The sequence below is a fragment of the Dicentrarchus labrax genome, unplaced genomic scaffold (assembly GCF_905237075.1).
Source record: "Dicentrarchus labrax unplaced genomic scaffold, dlabrax2021, whole genome shotgun sequence".
Lineage (NCBI taxonomy): Eukaryota > Metazoa > Chordata > Actinopteri > Moronidae > Dicentrarchus > Dicentrarchus labrax.
In genome coordinates, this window is record NW_026136708.1 from 20258725 (window position 1) to 20275549 (window position 16825).

Consider the following 16825-nt stretch of genomic DNA (forward strand, 5'->3'; position numbering starts at 1 on the left):
CTTGAGATAGTGACAGAGCACTCCTCCCATACACAATGACAACCTGAACAATCTGCCTCCCTCCCATAAACAGAAACACTGCTTTAAAAGAGAGAAAGCTCTCCACACCTCGCTGGTCCGCCTTCCCACCTAAGAACACCACTGTTTTTAAAACAGTTACTCTGCAATACAACTGATCGCCTGAGTGAACAGACACTTTGAAGATAAATGTCAAAATCAGACAGCCGAAAACATAAAACTGTCCAAAAACATGTCAACCATAGTTTTCTGAAGGTACACTTTGTAACCTGGTGTTTGTGTTTACCCATTGCTTTGGACTTTGTAGCTGAAGCCAGACAAACTCATTTGCATCTTCTTTGACACCAACACACAAAGAAGATGTAAATGTATCTTGTGAGTTGCATACCTACTGTTAAAAAAAATATTCAGCGACTTTACATTCTGACAGAGACGTAAGGGGGTTCTCATTTACTTTAATCTATAATTCTGAACTGAGTTTTCCTGCAGCCACAGCCAGTGACTTTGGTTTCAGCATTCAGGCAACAAAATAGGAAATAAGAATTGACTTGCAGTAGGATCCACATGCTTAAAAGTTCCCAGAATTCATATTTGTGTGGCCACTAAATCTCAAGAAATGCTTATATAATTTGATTGTTTAATTTTTGTGTCCATCGAGACAAGAAAATATCATATACAGCTGGGATGTTTGAATTAGATACTTGTTGGAAAGGGAACTTGAATGTGGAAAACCAGGTATAGTAACTGTCTCTGTCTTTACTTCTTCTCAGTAACCACAATGAAACAATCAATCAGTATAGCTATGTTTCACTCTCGTTAATTTATACTTTATTTCCAGGACCAACAGTGCCCTGTGGTGCTGCAGGCAAAGTTCCTAAAAATGTTCTTGCAGCTCTGTTGGTCGCTGCTTGATCAGAAAAACTGATTTATTTTATTTATTCAAATCTAGGAGGAAGGCACATGTATTATAAAAACCTATACATGTAATACATTCCTCTTTCTTTATATTCTGTGAAGACTAGAATCAGGCAACATCACATCCTCCTGCCTCTAAACAGCATGGAATTCATCCCTGTTGAGATTGCCCAGTACATCCACAGTCTCTTATTGTCTGGGATTAAGTATCTTAGTTTTCCAGAGTTCTTCCAGCCTGAAGGCTATAAGGAGACCAACCGTGCATCTTCAGCTTTTGAAGCTTGATTCTCTAATCTTTAGGTTATTGTTGCCCCACTGAGAAAATCACCAACCTGGAGCCTGTTTTCTAAGCCTGCTGTGCTTTCTCTACTGGGGCTTTCCTTTAGAGTGGTAATCTACCTCTAGAGTGGTTCTCTTGTTTTTGTCACTTTATATTCATTTCTAAGGCTCATTGCTAAGGTTCGATTGCACCACACTACCCAAAGATGACCTGTCATTCAAACAGTGTCTTTCTTTTCATTTTTGAGGGGAGAGGTTTGAGTTTCTCTGATCTTCACGCAGAATAAGCACTGTCGCTGATAATGCAAAGCAAAAGGTTTTTAATGTGTTTATTGTATTATTATTGCAGTGAGTTTGTCTTACAGATCCTTACACATAAGACTAAACTGTAGCATTAAAAAGTAATAACATGAAAATGTCATTTATTAAGAGTGAATCCTTGAACTTGGATGGACTTTTTTTTAGTAGCAACACATTACAGCTCGGCAGTACAAGGGTAAAAGTCACATGAATCATTGTAAATTATATGGTAATAACATGATTTTATTTTTCCTATTGGGATCATGATGGGGCAAGAGGGGGTAATAATTTAAAGGTATATCATTATCCTGCTATTACCAAGATATTTCCATTGGGTAATAATAATCTTAGTAAAAATCCTAGCTCTAACTTGATATTCCCTGGTTAAAATGTTATATGCTGCAAATGCAAATGTGGTGAATTATACGTTTCAGGTGCAATATGCAATGTGAGGTGATAGTTACTGGCCCTATGAATACAAAAGCAGAAGATGCATTATAAATATATGTATATACAAATGCATGTCTGCTTGAGTTAGATTTTTAAACACTTGAATGAAAATGTATTCTCATATTAATTTATACTGTGAGGGATTTGAGATGGTCTGCACAAAAATAAGTGAAACAACTGGAGATGGGTATGTTTTGAAATCAGTCAGTCTGAGCTGTCACACATTATGGGTACCGGGAAGCATCCGCACTGTCACTCCATCAACTTCTCCATTGACAGAGACTGAAAACTCCAGCTCAAAATTCACCTCACGTTTTATCTAAATGCAGCTTGCTCAGAAAGATGGACGCAACACAAACAGTCTGACTTGAAAAATGCTGCTCCATTTTCTCTCTGCACTGGTCATGTACAATATTTTATCATCTTTGGAAGTAAAATATTAAGATTTACTTAAAGAACCAGTGTGTAGAATTCAGTAGCATTGACTGGTAAAAATACAGATTGCACAAAGCAGATACAACCAGTCCTTTAATATTTGTGCTCTTTCTAAAAATTACTGTCACCCTAATTTCCACCAAATACCCCCCTTTGGAAACAGAGCTGAAGAGTAGGAAGCACCTCGGTGTGTCTGCAGTAAAAGAGAAGGTGTTTCTAAGAATACAAAACCTCGGTGGCTTTAGTCGGGTATTTCGCCGCAGTTTTTTTTTACCATCCTAGCGGAGTATGGGGTGTTATCACTTTTCCTGCCAAGCGCTCCTGAGATCTACAGCTACACGGTAACTGAGTTAACAGATAATCGCATAACAGCAAACCCCCCTCGTCCACACACACACACACACACACACACATACACACCCTTCATCGCTGTCCCATTCGAGATAAATGAGCACTATCAGCCCCCTACCTCCCTACTAACAGATTAATGTGTAAGTGTATCCCTGGTTTCCCGCCTCCTACACACACTTCTCACTTTCTCTGTCAAACGCACACACACACACACACACACACACACACACACACACACACACACACACACATGCATTCACACACTGCTCAGCTGCCTTATGTCAGCTCGACAGCCAATCTCCCTCCTCCGGAAACACAGCAGATGATGCAGGCGAACGACACAACGCACTTACGCACATTAGCATAGACATGTGGACATGTAAAAAGACACACACACACACACACACACACACACACACACACACACAGTGTGCACACACAGTTTGACACACAGTGTTAAAAGCAGCAGACAAGCTATGATTGAGTCAGACATCTGTGGGATATGTTTTCAAAACGTTGCACACACACGCGCGCACACACACAGTGATGTGAGTGATGATGTATGTTCCAGTTATGCTAACAGATTTTAGCTTCCTACGTGAGTTGTGCAGCTATAACCCGCAGTGCTTACCACTGCCAGCCGCAGCAACAGCCGCAGACATTCAGGACTTAGTCATGTTCACCGTAACTGCCAGTACAAATAGCCACCCAATTAACGCCCACACACAGCTTCCTATTAGAGAGCTGGGTCACCATGAGCTGCCTGGTAACCTTTAATCACACAGCGAACATTGGCTGAAAGTCACAACAGGATGGAACAAATGGATGTTCCAGCTGAATGTGTTTGTCTCTATTAATCTTCTTTTTACTGTGCTTCTGTAGCTTCATAAAAATATATAAAACAAACGGAAATCCCTCAGCGGATGTAAAAAGGTGGTTTACACATTGTCAGAGGCATCCAGAACAAACAATGTCAGAGGTAGCTCTGAACAAACATATGGGCATTCTAGAGAAAAGAACAATAATAGCAGCTGGAAATGTTGTAAATTAACCCTGTTAAAGAATAAGGATTGTATAATTTAAATTGCCATCAAAAATCATGAAAAGACCATAACCAACAATGTGTCTCTCAATATTTGCTGACTTCCCTAACCCGTCTGTGGTCCACCGGCTCCTACTGAACATCAAAATATTAAATACTACTAAATACTAAAAAGAAATTCTTATCTAACATCTAAAACTGCTTGTCACTGTAGTTTCTATCAAACATTACTCAAACAAGTCGGAATAGTGCATTTATTGGGGACTATTTTCAGCGGCAGATTAATGCACATTTGGTGCCCTAGAGGGTATTTTGGGACAGAAGGACTTGGTATGTGGGATTGAGTTGAAACAAACTGCAGTGTGGGTGTTTCTGGTGATAAAGGAACAGGCCACCCAGTGCAACAGTGTGGCTCATTGATCTGTTTTTAATCGTTTTTGGACAACGATGGAGCTCTGTGGCCCAGAGGAAGAAGATGTATCACAATTTAGATACACACAAAATGCTTGTTAGTAGGATCAATTAATTGTTGGTTTTGGTCTTTTCCTGGCATTTTTTGACAATAAAGAAGCTTCAGAATCTCGCCAATCCTTCCTTTAACTGTACTTGGGTCAGTCAGTACAAACTCAAGTTGGATGGAGAAAAAAAATGTAAACTTGACACAACTGCACTCATGAGCCCAAACTTTATAAACATTCAAAATAGGTTGAATTTGAGAGGAAATATGTATAAATTCCAGCATCCCACAGAATACTTCTATCCAAATATTTCATTTCCTGTAGACATACGACAACTAAGACATAAGACAGCTGGATGAAGTCTTACAGGTAGATGCAGAATATATATCTGATTTGCCATACAATGCAGAACATTTTTAATTTGAGACATGCATTTAGAGATAAGGTTCAAGAAACTAAAAATTACATTAAATCACATAAAACGAACATCCTTCATCAGACCAAGACAGGAAATATTCTGATGTAATCCAGTGAAAAACTGCTCTATGCCGATATATTGTTTGACATATCACCAGACTTAAGTATGCCAAAAATGATAAAAGTAAAAAAAAAAATAAAGGAATTAAAAGTGTAATGAAAGATCAAAGTACTTGTACCTTGTTTGCTGAAAGCATCATGGAAACAAATAGGTGAGTATGTGTTTGTGTGTGTGTGTGTATCACGGTAGTCTGGCTTCATTGGACCTCTTCAAGCGTTCCACAAGTGCCTGGAAGTTTTTATCTCGTGAAATGTGTAAGAAGGCGGCTGCTGTCAAAGCGACGAGCTCCTTATCTTCCTGCTGAGCGAGGAACGGGGACGGCGCTCCGCTAAGAGGATTTCTATTTTGGTGTTTAATTTAATTTCTTAGCGGACAGACGGATAGTAATTTGGAGGTTTTTCTGTGAAAACGTGTTTGGTTCCATAATCTAAATTTGTTTTAATACAGATAGGGGATTAATTACGAGCTCAGGGAGCTGCTGTGTTACTGTTTGACTGCGTCTTTGTTGTGTGTGTGTGTGTGTGTGTGTGTGTGTGTATGTGCCTACCTGTAATACTGAGAGCTGATCTGTAGTGTTGTGTGTATTTTGATGTGTTTGTTCATGCCTGCAGGCCACTGGAGTTTAGGTTTGTATGTGTACTGATTTATACATCACACTGTTGAGTGTGTGCATAATAAACATAATCCGCTAGAGGTCGGATTGAACACACAACACAGCTGTCTTTCTCAGGTTGTACAGATATAATTCCCTACACACTGAACCAAACCAAAGAAATGAGCAAAAAGAGAAGTGTGGATGAAGTATTACTTTTTTTTTTCTGTGTGTAGTGTCATGTGAGTTTCGTGTTTGTGCGTGTGTGTGGGTGTACCTGTAGTGTCGTGTGTCTCTCAGGGCTCGGTTGCTGGGGATGCGTTCGCTCTCCCTCTGGTTGAAGGCGTATAGGGTGTACGGGTCGTCACCGGGCTTCCAGCGCCGAGCACTCAAGTAGCTCCGTTCGTCAAAACCCTCCAACATGTCCTCCCACTCTGCATCCGAGATCTGTCAATCAATCAGTCAAGATAATCAGTCAGTCAATCCAGGCTACAAACACTTATATTACATATTTAGTCTAAACAATGTCTGAGAATAGAGTAAAAATAGCAATGGAGTTTTTTAATTAGCTTTTTTGTCCAATCAACATCCAAAACCCAAAGGGATTTAATTTCAGGATGCAAAACAGAGCAAAGCAACTATACAGATCTATCTGTATCGGCATCAGGACTTTTGATTGCAGTTCATTGTTTTCTATGTAAACCAACACACAGGTGATGCGTATTGATGCATTGCAGGATCACACGCATCACACGCATTGATTCACATTTCACATGTCTGCACATCCAGGTGACTGTACCTTCAGTCTGTATGGTGTGTCACACTTAACTGTCTTTTAAATGAAAGTTGTGCAAAAAATAATAATTACTAAATCAATCAGTGTGAGAATAATCCGTCAGTAAGTGATTATTTTTTCCATTATTTTGCACTCGATGATCAGTGTTTTATCAGTTTTCCCCCAAAACGTATTATTTTCTATAAATAAATCCATACAGGCATCATCAGAAGGCACACATACATACACTCCTTGTAGGAGCTGCATAACAATTATCTGCACAGTTAGTCAATAAATCCATGAAATTATCTAGCTGTTGTGCATCCAATTTATCAGTCTGTCAACCACCTAATCAATCACTTAACTGCAGTGATGTATCAATTATTCAGTAACTAAAGACCCTTTACTGCACATCGGTGTTATTCACAAGAGTTAACCGATGTTAAAACCAAATGAAATGTCTCAGAGCAGCGACTGCGTCTCTTGGCTTGAAGGTTTTGTTGACTGACATTTTCTCTGCCTCCGTCATCAGACTGGATGACAACTGAATGTGAGAGTTAGTCATAAATGTCACATTGTGAGTCTTGTATTGTAACCTATGATTATCTCCCAAAGACATGTTGAGTGTGTGTGTGTGTGTGTGTGTGTGTGTGTGTGTGTGTGTGTGTGTGTGTGTGTGTGTGTGTGTGGTTTGCCTGTCCACGGTGAGGGCCTTTTTAAAAGCATCAAGAGAGCTTTTAGAGGTAAATTCACTTAAAGAAGATTCAAGGGGGGTGGGGGTTAACTCTCTGCTCTTTGGTATTTAAGAAGATGAATGTTGAACTTCCGTTTTTCATCCTCTTTGTTCTTTCCTTGTTTTGCGACTAAATGCTGCACTTTGTCTCTCAGCAGCTTACGATTTACTACAGCGTTGCACTGCTGCTCATACTGTAAAGCCTTTTGTTGGAGGTTGCTTAAGTTCACCAGTCAAGTGAAGATTGTTTTCACCCCTGTAGTTTTGTCAAGTTGCTTTTTAATTTTGGTCTGTTTCCGATTCATTCTCATGTATCACGCTTAGAAAATCAGTGCCTTAACACTTCCCACAATCAGCAGATGGAGTAGTTTAGCTAATGCACCAGTCTAAACAAACCCAACCACATGGGCAAGAGTCTGTTTGAACTATATCAAACTGGGCAGGTTTGAAACCTTACATAAGGTTTTAGATTCATGCTTTTACCTTCAAGACAGCCACTGGTTTTAGCTCATTTCGGTAATATATGAAAATCACATGCAGAGGCTTAAAAACTTGCTTAAGAAGCAGTAGGTAATCCATCGTACCTTTAGTTTTTTGTCACTTATCACTTAGAAGTAATGAACGTTCAGTTCATTTTGACATCTGAGAATTAATGGCTGGCTGCTGAACTGCACTGCATTCATGGTTTTTGCTGTTGGAAAATCAACCCCAGAATAATGAGCACACAGGGAGGTTGTGAGAAGAATACTGAGAATTTGTTTGTTTCTTGAATTTAAAGACTTTTTCCTTTTCAACCGCTCATTCTCAGATGTCTTGGTGTCCTTGATCACATCAATGGGGTGGAGACTCTTCAACTGAAGTACCACACAACAAAGACTTAACTTAATAATAAAATAAAGGTAACTGAATGTTAACTGGGATTAATATTTTAGTTTGAGGTTTCTGCAAGTTGATTTTCTTGCTACAGTGAATAAATACTAATACTAATACTACTATTACAGCAACTACTACTACTACTACTACTACTACTAATAACAATAATAATAATCATCAATATGACTGGAAATCAACTATAAAAAGTTTTGAAAAAAGCCACGAATCATGTAAATTTATAAATATAAAATTCATGTTGTTGTTATTATAGGCTGACCTGCTGCAAACTTGATCCATGTTCCTTTGCTCTGCATGGCTTGGCATATTCACTAATACTTTATTAACAATGTGGTATGATCGTCGTATGTGTTAGGTGTATGATATTACCATTTTACTAACTTGCAACTGCATCTTTTAATATTGTTCAAGATCAACATTATGATCACATTTTATTTATGTATTCTGCATGTGTCAAAAACATTATTAAAATCTGCATTTCTTGGCTGTGTTTTGTTGCTTTGTGTTGATTCTATTATATGGCTACATATAGTGAATAGTGGATATTGTTACTGTATTACTGTATTAAAGCTTTGCTGTTTCCTGTTGCTCTGCATTTCTTGGTTTTGAAAAAGCTTATTATATTGCTGTTGCTGTCTTTGTTGGCGTTTTGTTGTCTTGCTGTCTGTTTAACGTTCACCTCATAAAAACATCTCACCAAAAGACTGCAGTCGAAAACAAGCCAGCTGGCACATTCACAGATATGTCGATTAATGTGTTATCCTTATAAATAAATAAATGAAATTAACTTAAATAAAACATATGCAGTTTGTAGTTAATGGGCTAAAGCATACAACAGCAGCTGTATGGCCCTTTAATATGCTAATCAGAGACCAAGTTCTCAGTGTGAGGCACAGTAAGAGTCAGTCCTCCTTCATGTTATTGTGCACAGAAGCAACTCTGCAGAAACTGCCGACTTCTCCAGAAAATACAAAAGTTATAAAATAAGACGTAAAGTGTTAATGTAGCATATAAATCCTGCTCAGCTTCTAACAGCTGGTGGAGAAAAACACAAGGTGGCAGTGACTTTAGAAAAAAAAAAAGCTACAGCTGCACTTTCTGTCTGTCTGAGCTCTGCTGTGAGTGTGTTTGTAGTTTTAAAGAGAACGTAGATCATTCATGAGCCAGTACAGATGCCTGTTTGCATGCAGGAAGGAGTGTATAGTGTGTGTGTGTGTGTGTGTGTGTGTGTTGTGTGTGTGTGTGTGTGTGTGTGTGTGTTGTCTGAACGACTGAGAGAGTAAATGTGTTTGTGGATCATTTATGAGTGTGTGTGCTTGTAGGTATCTTTGGAGAGGCTGAGGAGTGTGTTTCAGTGGACAGAGAGGGAGTGTGGGTTTCTGTGTGTGTTTGTGTAATGCATAAGAGAGAGAGAGAGAGAGAGAGAGGATGCTGCTTTGAGGGCGAGAGATAAAAAGAATGTACATTATCATTCTCTCTCTCTCTTTTGCCCCATCATAAACGTAACACAGGAGCTTCAGCAAAAACCCCAGAGGCCATATTTCTCCCCAACGACCACACACACTGGCACATAGTGGAGATGAATGGACACACACACTGATACACACACACACACACACACACACACACACACACACACACACACACACACACACACACAGGGTCACAGTGCTGATGGTGTGTGTAACAGAACAACATTAACGATGGAGCAGCAGTCTGGATGGAGGGATGCAGAAAACAACTGACACTCCTCATCTTCTTCTTCTCTTGTCCTCCTCCTCCTCCTTCTTCTTCTCTCCTCATTATTCAGCCATACGACTTGCTGATGCGACACATTGTCTAAATGGGGCCATTAGAGGGCTGGGAGTCAGACTCTTTCTGTGTGTGTGCGGGTGTGTGTGTGTGTGTGTGTGTGTGTGTGTGTGTGTGTGTGTGTGTGTGTGTGTGTGTGTGTGTGCGTGTTAGTCTGTGTTGCTAGTTCTTCCCCTGGTGGCTGTAACAACAAAGCATAATAATAATAATAATAATAATTTTATTTATAAGCGCTTTTTTAAAAATTCAAAGACCTTTTAATAAAAAAAAAAAAAAAAAAAAAAAAAAAAAAAAAAAAAAAAAAAAAAAAACATAGTAAATTAAAAACTTGTAATTAGTTAAGGTGAGTTTTTTTTTGAATATTGGAAGGTACAGTAGGATGGGTTTGGGGAGAGAGTAGAGGGAAAAGGGGCAAAGAAACCCTTTTCCCCGTTGGTTTTTGGGGGGGAGGAGTAGGAAGTTTGCTTCAGATGAGGGATGGATGGGGAAGAAATTGTGGCGATGGGCAGGTCAGTGAGGTAGGAAGGGCCTGGTTATGGAGGGCTTTGTGTGTAAGGAGGATTTTGAACTGATCTGAACGGGAGCCAGTGGAGGGTCTGGAGGACGGGAGTGGTTTGTTACGGGTCGGGTGGGTGAGCATACGTGCAGGAGTTTGGATGTATTGTAGTTATTTAGGTTTTGATTGTGCCTAGAGGATGCTGTTGCAGTAGTCGATTTGGAGGGTGAAGGCGTGGATGAGGGTTTCGAGAGAGAAGGAGAGGATGGGCGAAGACGGGCAATGTTCTTGAGATGACAAGAAGGCATTAACATTTGGAGAAGAGAGCAAGGGGGAGGAAGGAAGGGATGGATGGATGAAAATAAAGACAGGTAGAGAAAGAGGGAGAGGACAAAAGGAGGGGGAGGGAAGTGGGAGGCAAGGAATATAGGAGATGATAAAGGGTAAGGAGAGTTGGAGAAAAGAGGAAAGGGGGAGGACAAAAATTAACATTTGGAAGGAGAAAAAAGGGAAAAATAAAGACAGAAAGAAGGACAGAGGAGGGGATAGAGAAATTAGTGGAAATAGAGGAGTAGGAGAGATAGATTGAGTGAGAAAAAGACGGAGAGAAGAAAGGGACAAAATGGGAAATAAAAAGGTGAAAATAGAAAAAAATGTGGACGAGAGAGAGGGAAGACAATATAAAGCAAGGGAACAAACGGATGGAAGCAGACAGGAAGAGAGAGAAGAAAGAAAGAAAAGAGGAAGAGAGAAGGGTAAAGAGAAGCATGAAAAGAAAATGGAGAAGGGGACAGAGTGGAGGAGAATACAGAGAATTGTGAGGAAAGGGAGAAAAAGAAGAAAGATAAAGAGAGAAGAGCATGATAGCTGTCAGGGTTGCAAGTAGAGGGGGAATATTTGAAGAAAGATATGAATTGGGAAGGCAAGATGATGGAAGAAAGACAAGAGGAGAAGAGGGAGAAAGAGAGGTGGAGAAATGACGGTAAGGGATAAAAACTCAGAGGAGGAAGACAAGAGGAATGAGGTAGTTGGAGAAAATAATCAAAGTGAAGATATGGGGGAATAGAAGATGGACAAGATTGAAATGGTGAAAGAGATGAGGAGCAGGAGAACGGCACATGATGAAGAAGAAAGGAGGGGGGAAAGAGGAGCGAAGCGGAGAGGACAAGTCAGTAAAGACAGAGATGAGGAGAAGAGATGAAAAAGGAATGAGAAGAAACAGATAAAAGGGAGAGAAAGAGGTAAATTCGTAAAAAGGAAGAGGGGGACCAGGAAGGAGAGGAGAGGAGAGGAGAGAAAAGCAGACAAAGAAGGAGGAGAGGAGGGCAGTGGAGAGAGGACGAGATGAGAGAAGGAGCGAGACAACAAGGGCGGGGTGCGATTAAGCTTGTCTGAGTTTCACACACACACACACACACACACACACACCCACCCACCCACCTGCGGCCTTCTCGCCTCCCTGTAAGATTTGTTTGCGTCTCGTCTCGCTAGGAGCTCAGGAGAGGCTGCGTTCAAGGTCCTCTGGATTTTATCCTATTTACAAAACACACACTCATACACAAGCACACACACACACACACACACACACACACACACACACGCACAGCTTGTCTTCCTAATGCACCGTGGCATCCTCTCAATGCCTCTCACGGCCCCTTACATGAACACAGACATTCAATTAACGAACCTGAGGCACGAAGCGCTGGACAAACAATGTGTGTATATGTGTGTGTGTGTGTGTGTGTGTGTGTGTGTGTCTGTGTGTGTGTGTGTGTGTGTGTGTGTGTGTGGTGTGTGTGTGAGCCAAGCCACCAAGGAACCTATTAATTCATCCAGACGAGACAGACTGATACATTTAGAATCATAATGAGAAAGCCTGAAGCTTGCGCACACACACACACACACACACACACACACACACACACACACCAGGGTGTCACGGCCATTGCATACCTTTTGACAGCTCACACTGGAGAAAGACAGCAGAGGTAAAGAGAGAGAGAGAGAGGAGAGAGACAGGCATGAAGGGTAGGATACTGTGTATTAAAAGCTGCAGCTCTGGTAACTGGAGGGTTGCTGGTTTGAATCCCTCTCACCAGGATGAAAACACTCTCCTTCAAGCTACAGGCAACATGACTAACTGCGGTTATTACCCGTGTGCTAGTGGTATTAGTGGTAGTACTGCGAGTAAAGTAATAACACCCAACAAGGTGAATGGATGCCGTGGGGGAAACTATCATCATGAAACATAAACCTCAGAGGATATTATGTAGAAACAGATTAGAATAAAACTGACTCAGGTGCTCAGAAGCTCCACTGATTGATTTGGAACCGGTTGTCAACTGGAACCAGCTCCCGATTCCTGTATTTGTACAGCATTTATTTTCATTTAAACAAGAAAATCTTCTAACGCTACAACATTGTATATTTACCCTCAGAAAAACATGCCGGCATTGATAAAAGAAACTGATAAACGTGGAAGCATACTAATAATATACTAATAATTCAAAATAATTCAACTAATATTCAGTGATGAAACAAAGTGAACAATGGGAAGCATTGTTCCTCGTATCAAAAAGGGAATATAAAGCATGACATGGCCTGATCACGTACAATACATCTGTTTAGTATTGCAGTGAAATCTAATGCTCTAGGTCCCGACTGCAGGACTCCTGTCAACCATAAATCCAGCTTATGGATCAAGATGTAGTAATACCGTAGTGCTGATACTCAAAATAGCAGCAATGGTGGTAATAGTACTAGCTGTAATAGTAAAAGCATAATCAATAGGGATGATGGTCACTGCGTGTAGTAGCAGGAATACTATTAGCATCTGTATCAGTGTCATTACCTGTATTATTAATAGTATCAGTGTCAATATCAGTATCAACATAGTTCGTTATTTTCAGCGTGTCACCTGGTTGTCAGTGTGATTCACACACAGACCAGCAAAGATCTGAAGAATTAAAGAAGAAAGAAGAGAGACATCAGCCTCTGAACATAGGACTGCTGCTAATGAGAGCACTGCTCTTTGAGGACATGTGTGTGTGTGTGTGTGTGTGTGTGTGTGTGTGTGCGATAGAGAGAGAGAGAGAGAAAGAGAGAGTCTGGTATTTTATTCAAAGTACTTTACAATTTGTCTCTCATTCACACACACACTCACCCAGCGATGGCGGCAAGCTACCATGCGAGGCACGGGTCTAACCGTCAGGAGCAATTGAGGTTTAGTGTACTGCTCAAGGGCACTAAAGCTCAAGCCTGGGATTACACTGGTCAACACGCTCTGCAGGCTGAGTCATCTCAAATGTGGGTGTTGATGCAGACTAGTGTGCAAATGTTTCCGGATCTGGTGCAGTTATTAACACTTATGCTAAAGTTGAAAAATGATCTGTTCCCATTTTGTATTTTCTGGATGTTGGCCTGAGGCCCTGATTTTTGTGTGTTTGTGTGTCTGGGTGAGAGAGAGAGAGAGAGAGAGAGAGAGAGTCACAGGCTACCCAGCACAATATGACTAAGAAAATAGGAGATACAGTCTGAGAACAGTGTGTAGTTTCAGAAAACCAGACATTACAAATCAAGTTTTCAATTTACTGCTGCTGTTATTTCTGATAAACCACATACTACTAAGACCTCTCTCTTTCTCAGTGTCTCTTAACCTTAATATGTGCCCCAGTCAGATGATGAATTACCCATTGTATCCAGGGCATAAATCATATATGGAGTGTGTGTGTGTGTGCCTCCTCTTTATTATCCCCTGTTCATGTGCACAGCATGAACAATAACCTCTCTCTCTCACACACATACACACAAACACGCACACACGTCAAGCCCTCTATTATATTGTGATGTATTACCTCTGTAACAACTGTAACAAAGCAGCAAAACAAATGTGATATCTCAATTATTTTATTTCTCTTCTTAAATTATCTATCAAAGGCGAGATTAAAGCCGGGGAGTTGACAGTTACCGGTGGCATTATTACCAAGGTAAGAACAATATCATTCTTCATCTCCTCCAATTTCAAAGTTATCTGACTCGGGTTACAGAGGTGGGATTAAAGTAGAAAGATCGTTGAGCTGAGCATAAGTTATATCAGATATTATGATTTTTTTTACACCATCGCCTTTTTCTTACTTACTTTATTCCTCTTCCCTCAGTGAATGTTGATTCTGTAACATCATATTGCTGCCATTTTGCCCAGGGCAAACTCAAAAAAAGATTTAGTAACTTCTAGTTCAATAATGCTCTAATAAAATAAAGTCAACAAATAAAGGTGGAATAGAAAAATGCTGGATATTATTTCCGAGCTTTGGTCATGCAAAACAGGCCCAAAAAAAAATCCTTTGCAGCAATACAACGAACATATGAATATGCATTATTAGTTCCAGATTAAGCATTATGCAGCATAAACAGTGAAAGCCATAATTCCAACCAAAACATCCGACACAAACAGGTAAGAGGCAAGCATCCAGAGGACTGATTATGCAGAGTAAGAAAATAAAACAAAAACAGAGAACAGTAAAAGGTGGGATTAGTTGCAGTCCAGACGGGCCAGACGCTGTATAAAACATTAAAAAGAGAAGAATCTGCAGGATTGTTTAAATTTCTCACAGAAAGACGGACCTAATTTACATAGGCTGTTTTCTAATCCCGTTATCTCAAGCTTTGCCAATTAGTTTTTGTGCCACAACGAGGTATCAAACTTCTCTTATCTTCAGGTCACAACTAACTATCTTGTTATCCTATGAAACTGAAAACTGTTTTGTCAGATCGTGACTTTAGATCTTGAGATTGCCATCAGAGCGTCTCGGGGTGGCGTCGCCCTTTATAGTCTGACTCGTTGAAGAGAAACCAAAGCGGTGAAGACACAGTCAGAGAAAACGATTGATCAACGCTTCACATCCTGCTGTAATCAGGGTGGAACAGGCAGAAACTGCACTGACAGATAAAATTCAAAGTTCGCTTGAACTAACGGCTTTTATATTTGGCTGTCTTCAGATAATGAGATTACTAAACCTTGATCTTGAGAAAATGGAGTTTGATATATTTTGGTAATGATAATTAATTTGTGAAAATGTATGCAAATACCAGTAAGAGAGTGGGAGTGGGTTCAAGGGTAGAGTAAGTTCAATGGTAAAGTTCACTCCTCAAACTTAGTGTATCTGTCTCATGTTTTTTTTAAAAGAGATAAATCATATTTTTTGTTTGGTTTGCTTTGTTGTTTTTTGTAGTTGTTTTTTTACGAGGCCCATAATGCCGGACAGTTTTTAGAACTAGTGTTGTTAGCAATGTCTTCTCGAGCCTTCATACATTATGTAAACTGTCTGCGTTAATATATAAACATGTTGATGCATTTCTTTGTTCATAGAATATTTAGAAAGTTGATTTATATTTCGATACTGAAATATTGCATCTTTTACATCCACACTTACATCAGCTAGCAGCCTTATTCTTCCCTGACTTGCCGGCACATTGCTTGTAGTACATTCATTATTGCATTAATATCACAATCTGTAGAATAGTGTAAAACTGTATGTGGGAGTTTTGTGTCTAGTGGAAATCACACTGTAATAATTCAAACTTAAGGGAAGGTTGTTATGGGTAACTGTCAGTCACAAATCTCAACATTGCATTGTGCGGCCCTACGTGCAAGCTGATTGGGGGATATCTGTCAGGGAGGCGTGTTTAAAACACACATTCTACAAAAGATCTGTGTAAATACGAAAGAAAACTTTGCTCTAATCATTGCTCCATAGCACTACTAGTGGTAAGAAAATCTACACGGGACCTTTAAGTGACATCAGTCCAAACCAAACACCTACAGAGAAGAACCAGACATGACTGTACATGACTGTTCAGACTGAAACAAAGACTACGTTCACACTGAAAGCCTTAGCACTCAATTATGATTCACTGCTTCAGATCAGATTTTTCTGTTGTTGTTATTGTTGTTGTTGTTTAGCTGTTCACATTCAATTTTTAAAGTGGTCCATTTCAGATTCTACTGTGAACAGTTCACAGTCCAACAATGACCTGCATGAAGAATGTCAATCTAGACTGACATAAGAGTCTGAATTAATTCATTCTGATATGATTGTTTACACTGCGGTCACAGCGCAAAAAATCTGAACTGAAACAATCCGATTTTTGAGCGAGGGTAATCAAAATGATGTAAAACAAAACAGTTCTGATCGGAGCAATTTGCTCTGTAATTACTTCTAAGTATGAGAAACTGAACTGAAAGAAAATGAAAAATCATTCTTCTTAACACATTGTTGCTCATCTGAGATTAAAAAACTGGTCACATCAGTTTTTTCATTTCTTGTCCCCCTCCTCTCCTCTATTCTTTCTTTTCCTCATCTTCCATCTCTCCATGTTCCTCCCTCTTCCCATCTTCCCTCCACCCGCCTTCGCATTTCCAGTCCTCACCTCTTCCCTCATCCGCCATTCTTTCTGCCTACATCACCTCGTCTCCCCGGTTATTCTGCGCCGTCTCACTCCTCTCTCTTCTGCTAACTCCCTTCATTTATTTTCACCTCCTCGTCTTTCCTTCCTTCTCTACTCTTCTCCTGTGTGAAGCGGTTGCTGTTTGTTTGAAGTCGGGGCTTATTGAGCTTAGGTCTGGAGAGAGCACCGCTACGTCAATACTACGCCACACACACACACACACACACACACACACACACACACACACACACACACACCAAGACAAACACCTTCTCCTCTTTCTCCCCCTCTTC

At 40.1% G+C, this 16825-nt stretch overlaps 1 protein-coding gene across 1 annotated transcript in view; it reads right to left on the bottom strand.

The window, feature by feature from the left end:
* galnt14 (UDP-N-acetyl-alpha-D-galactosamine:polypeptide N-acetylgalactosaminyltransferase 14 (GalNAc-T14)) overlaps nt 1–16825 on the bottom strand; it is a 160339-nt gene that overhangs the window by 124773 nt on the left and 18741 nt on the right. Inside the window, exon 2 of the mRNA XM_051409506.1 lies at nt 5656–5825. Coding sequence (XP_051265466.1) covers nt 5656–5825 — 170 coding nt within the window. The remainder of the gene's footprint in view (nt 1–5655; nt 5826–16825) is intronic.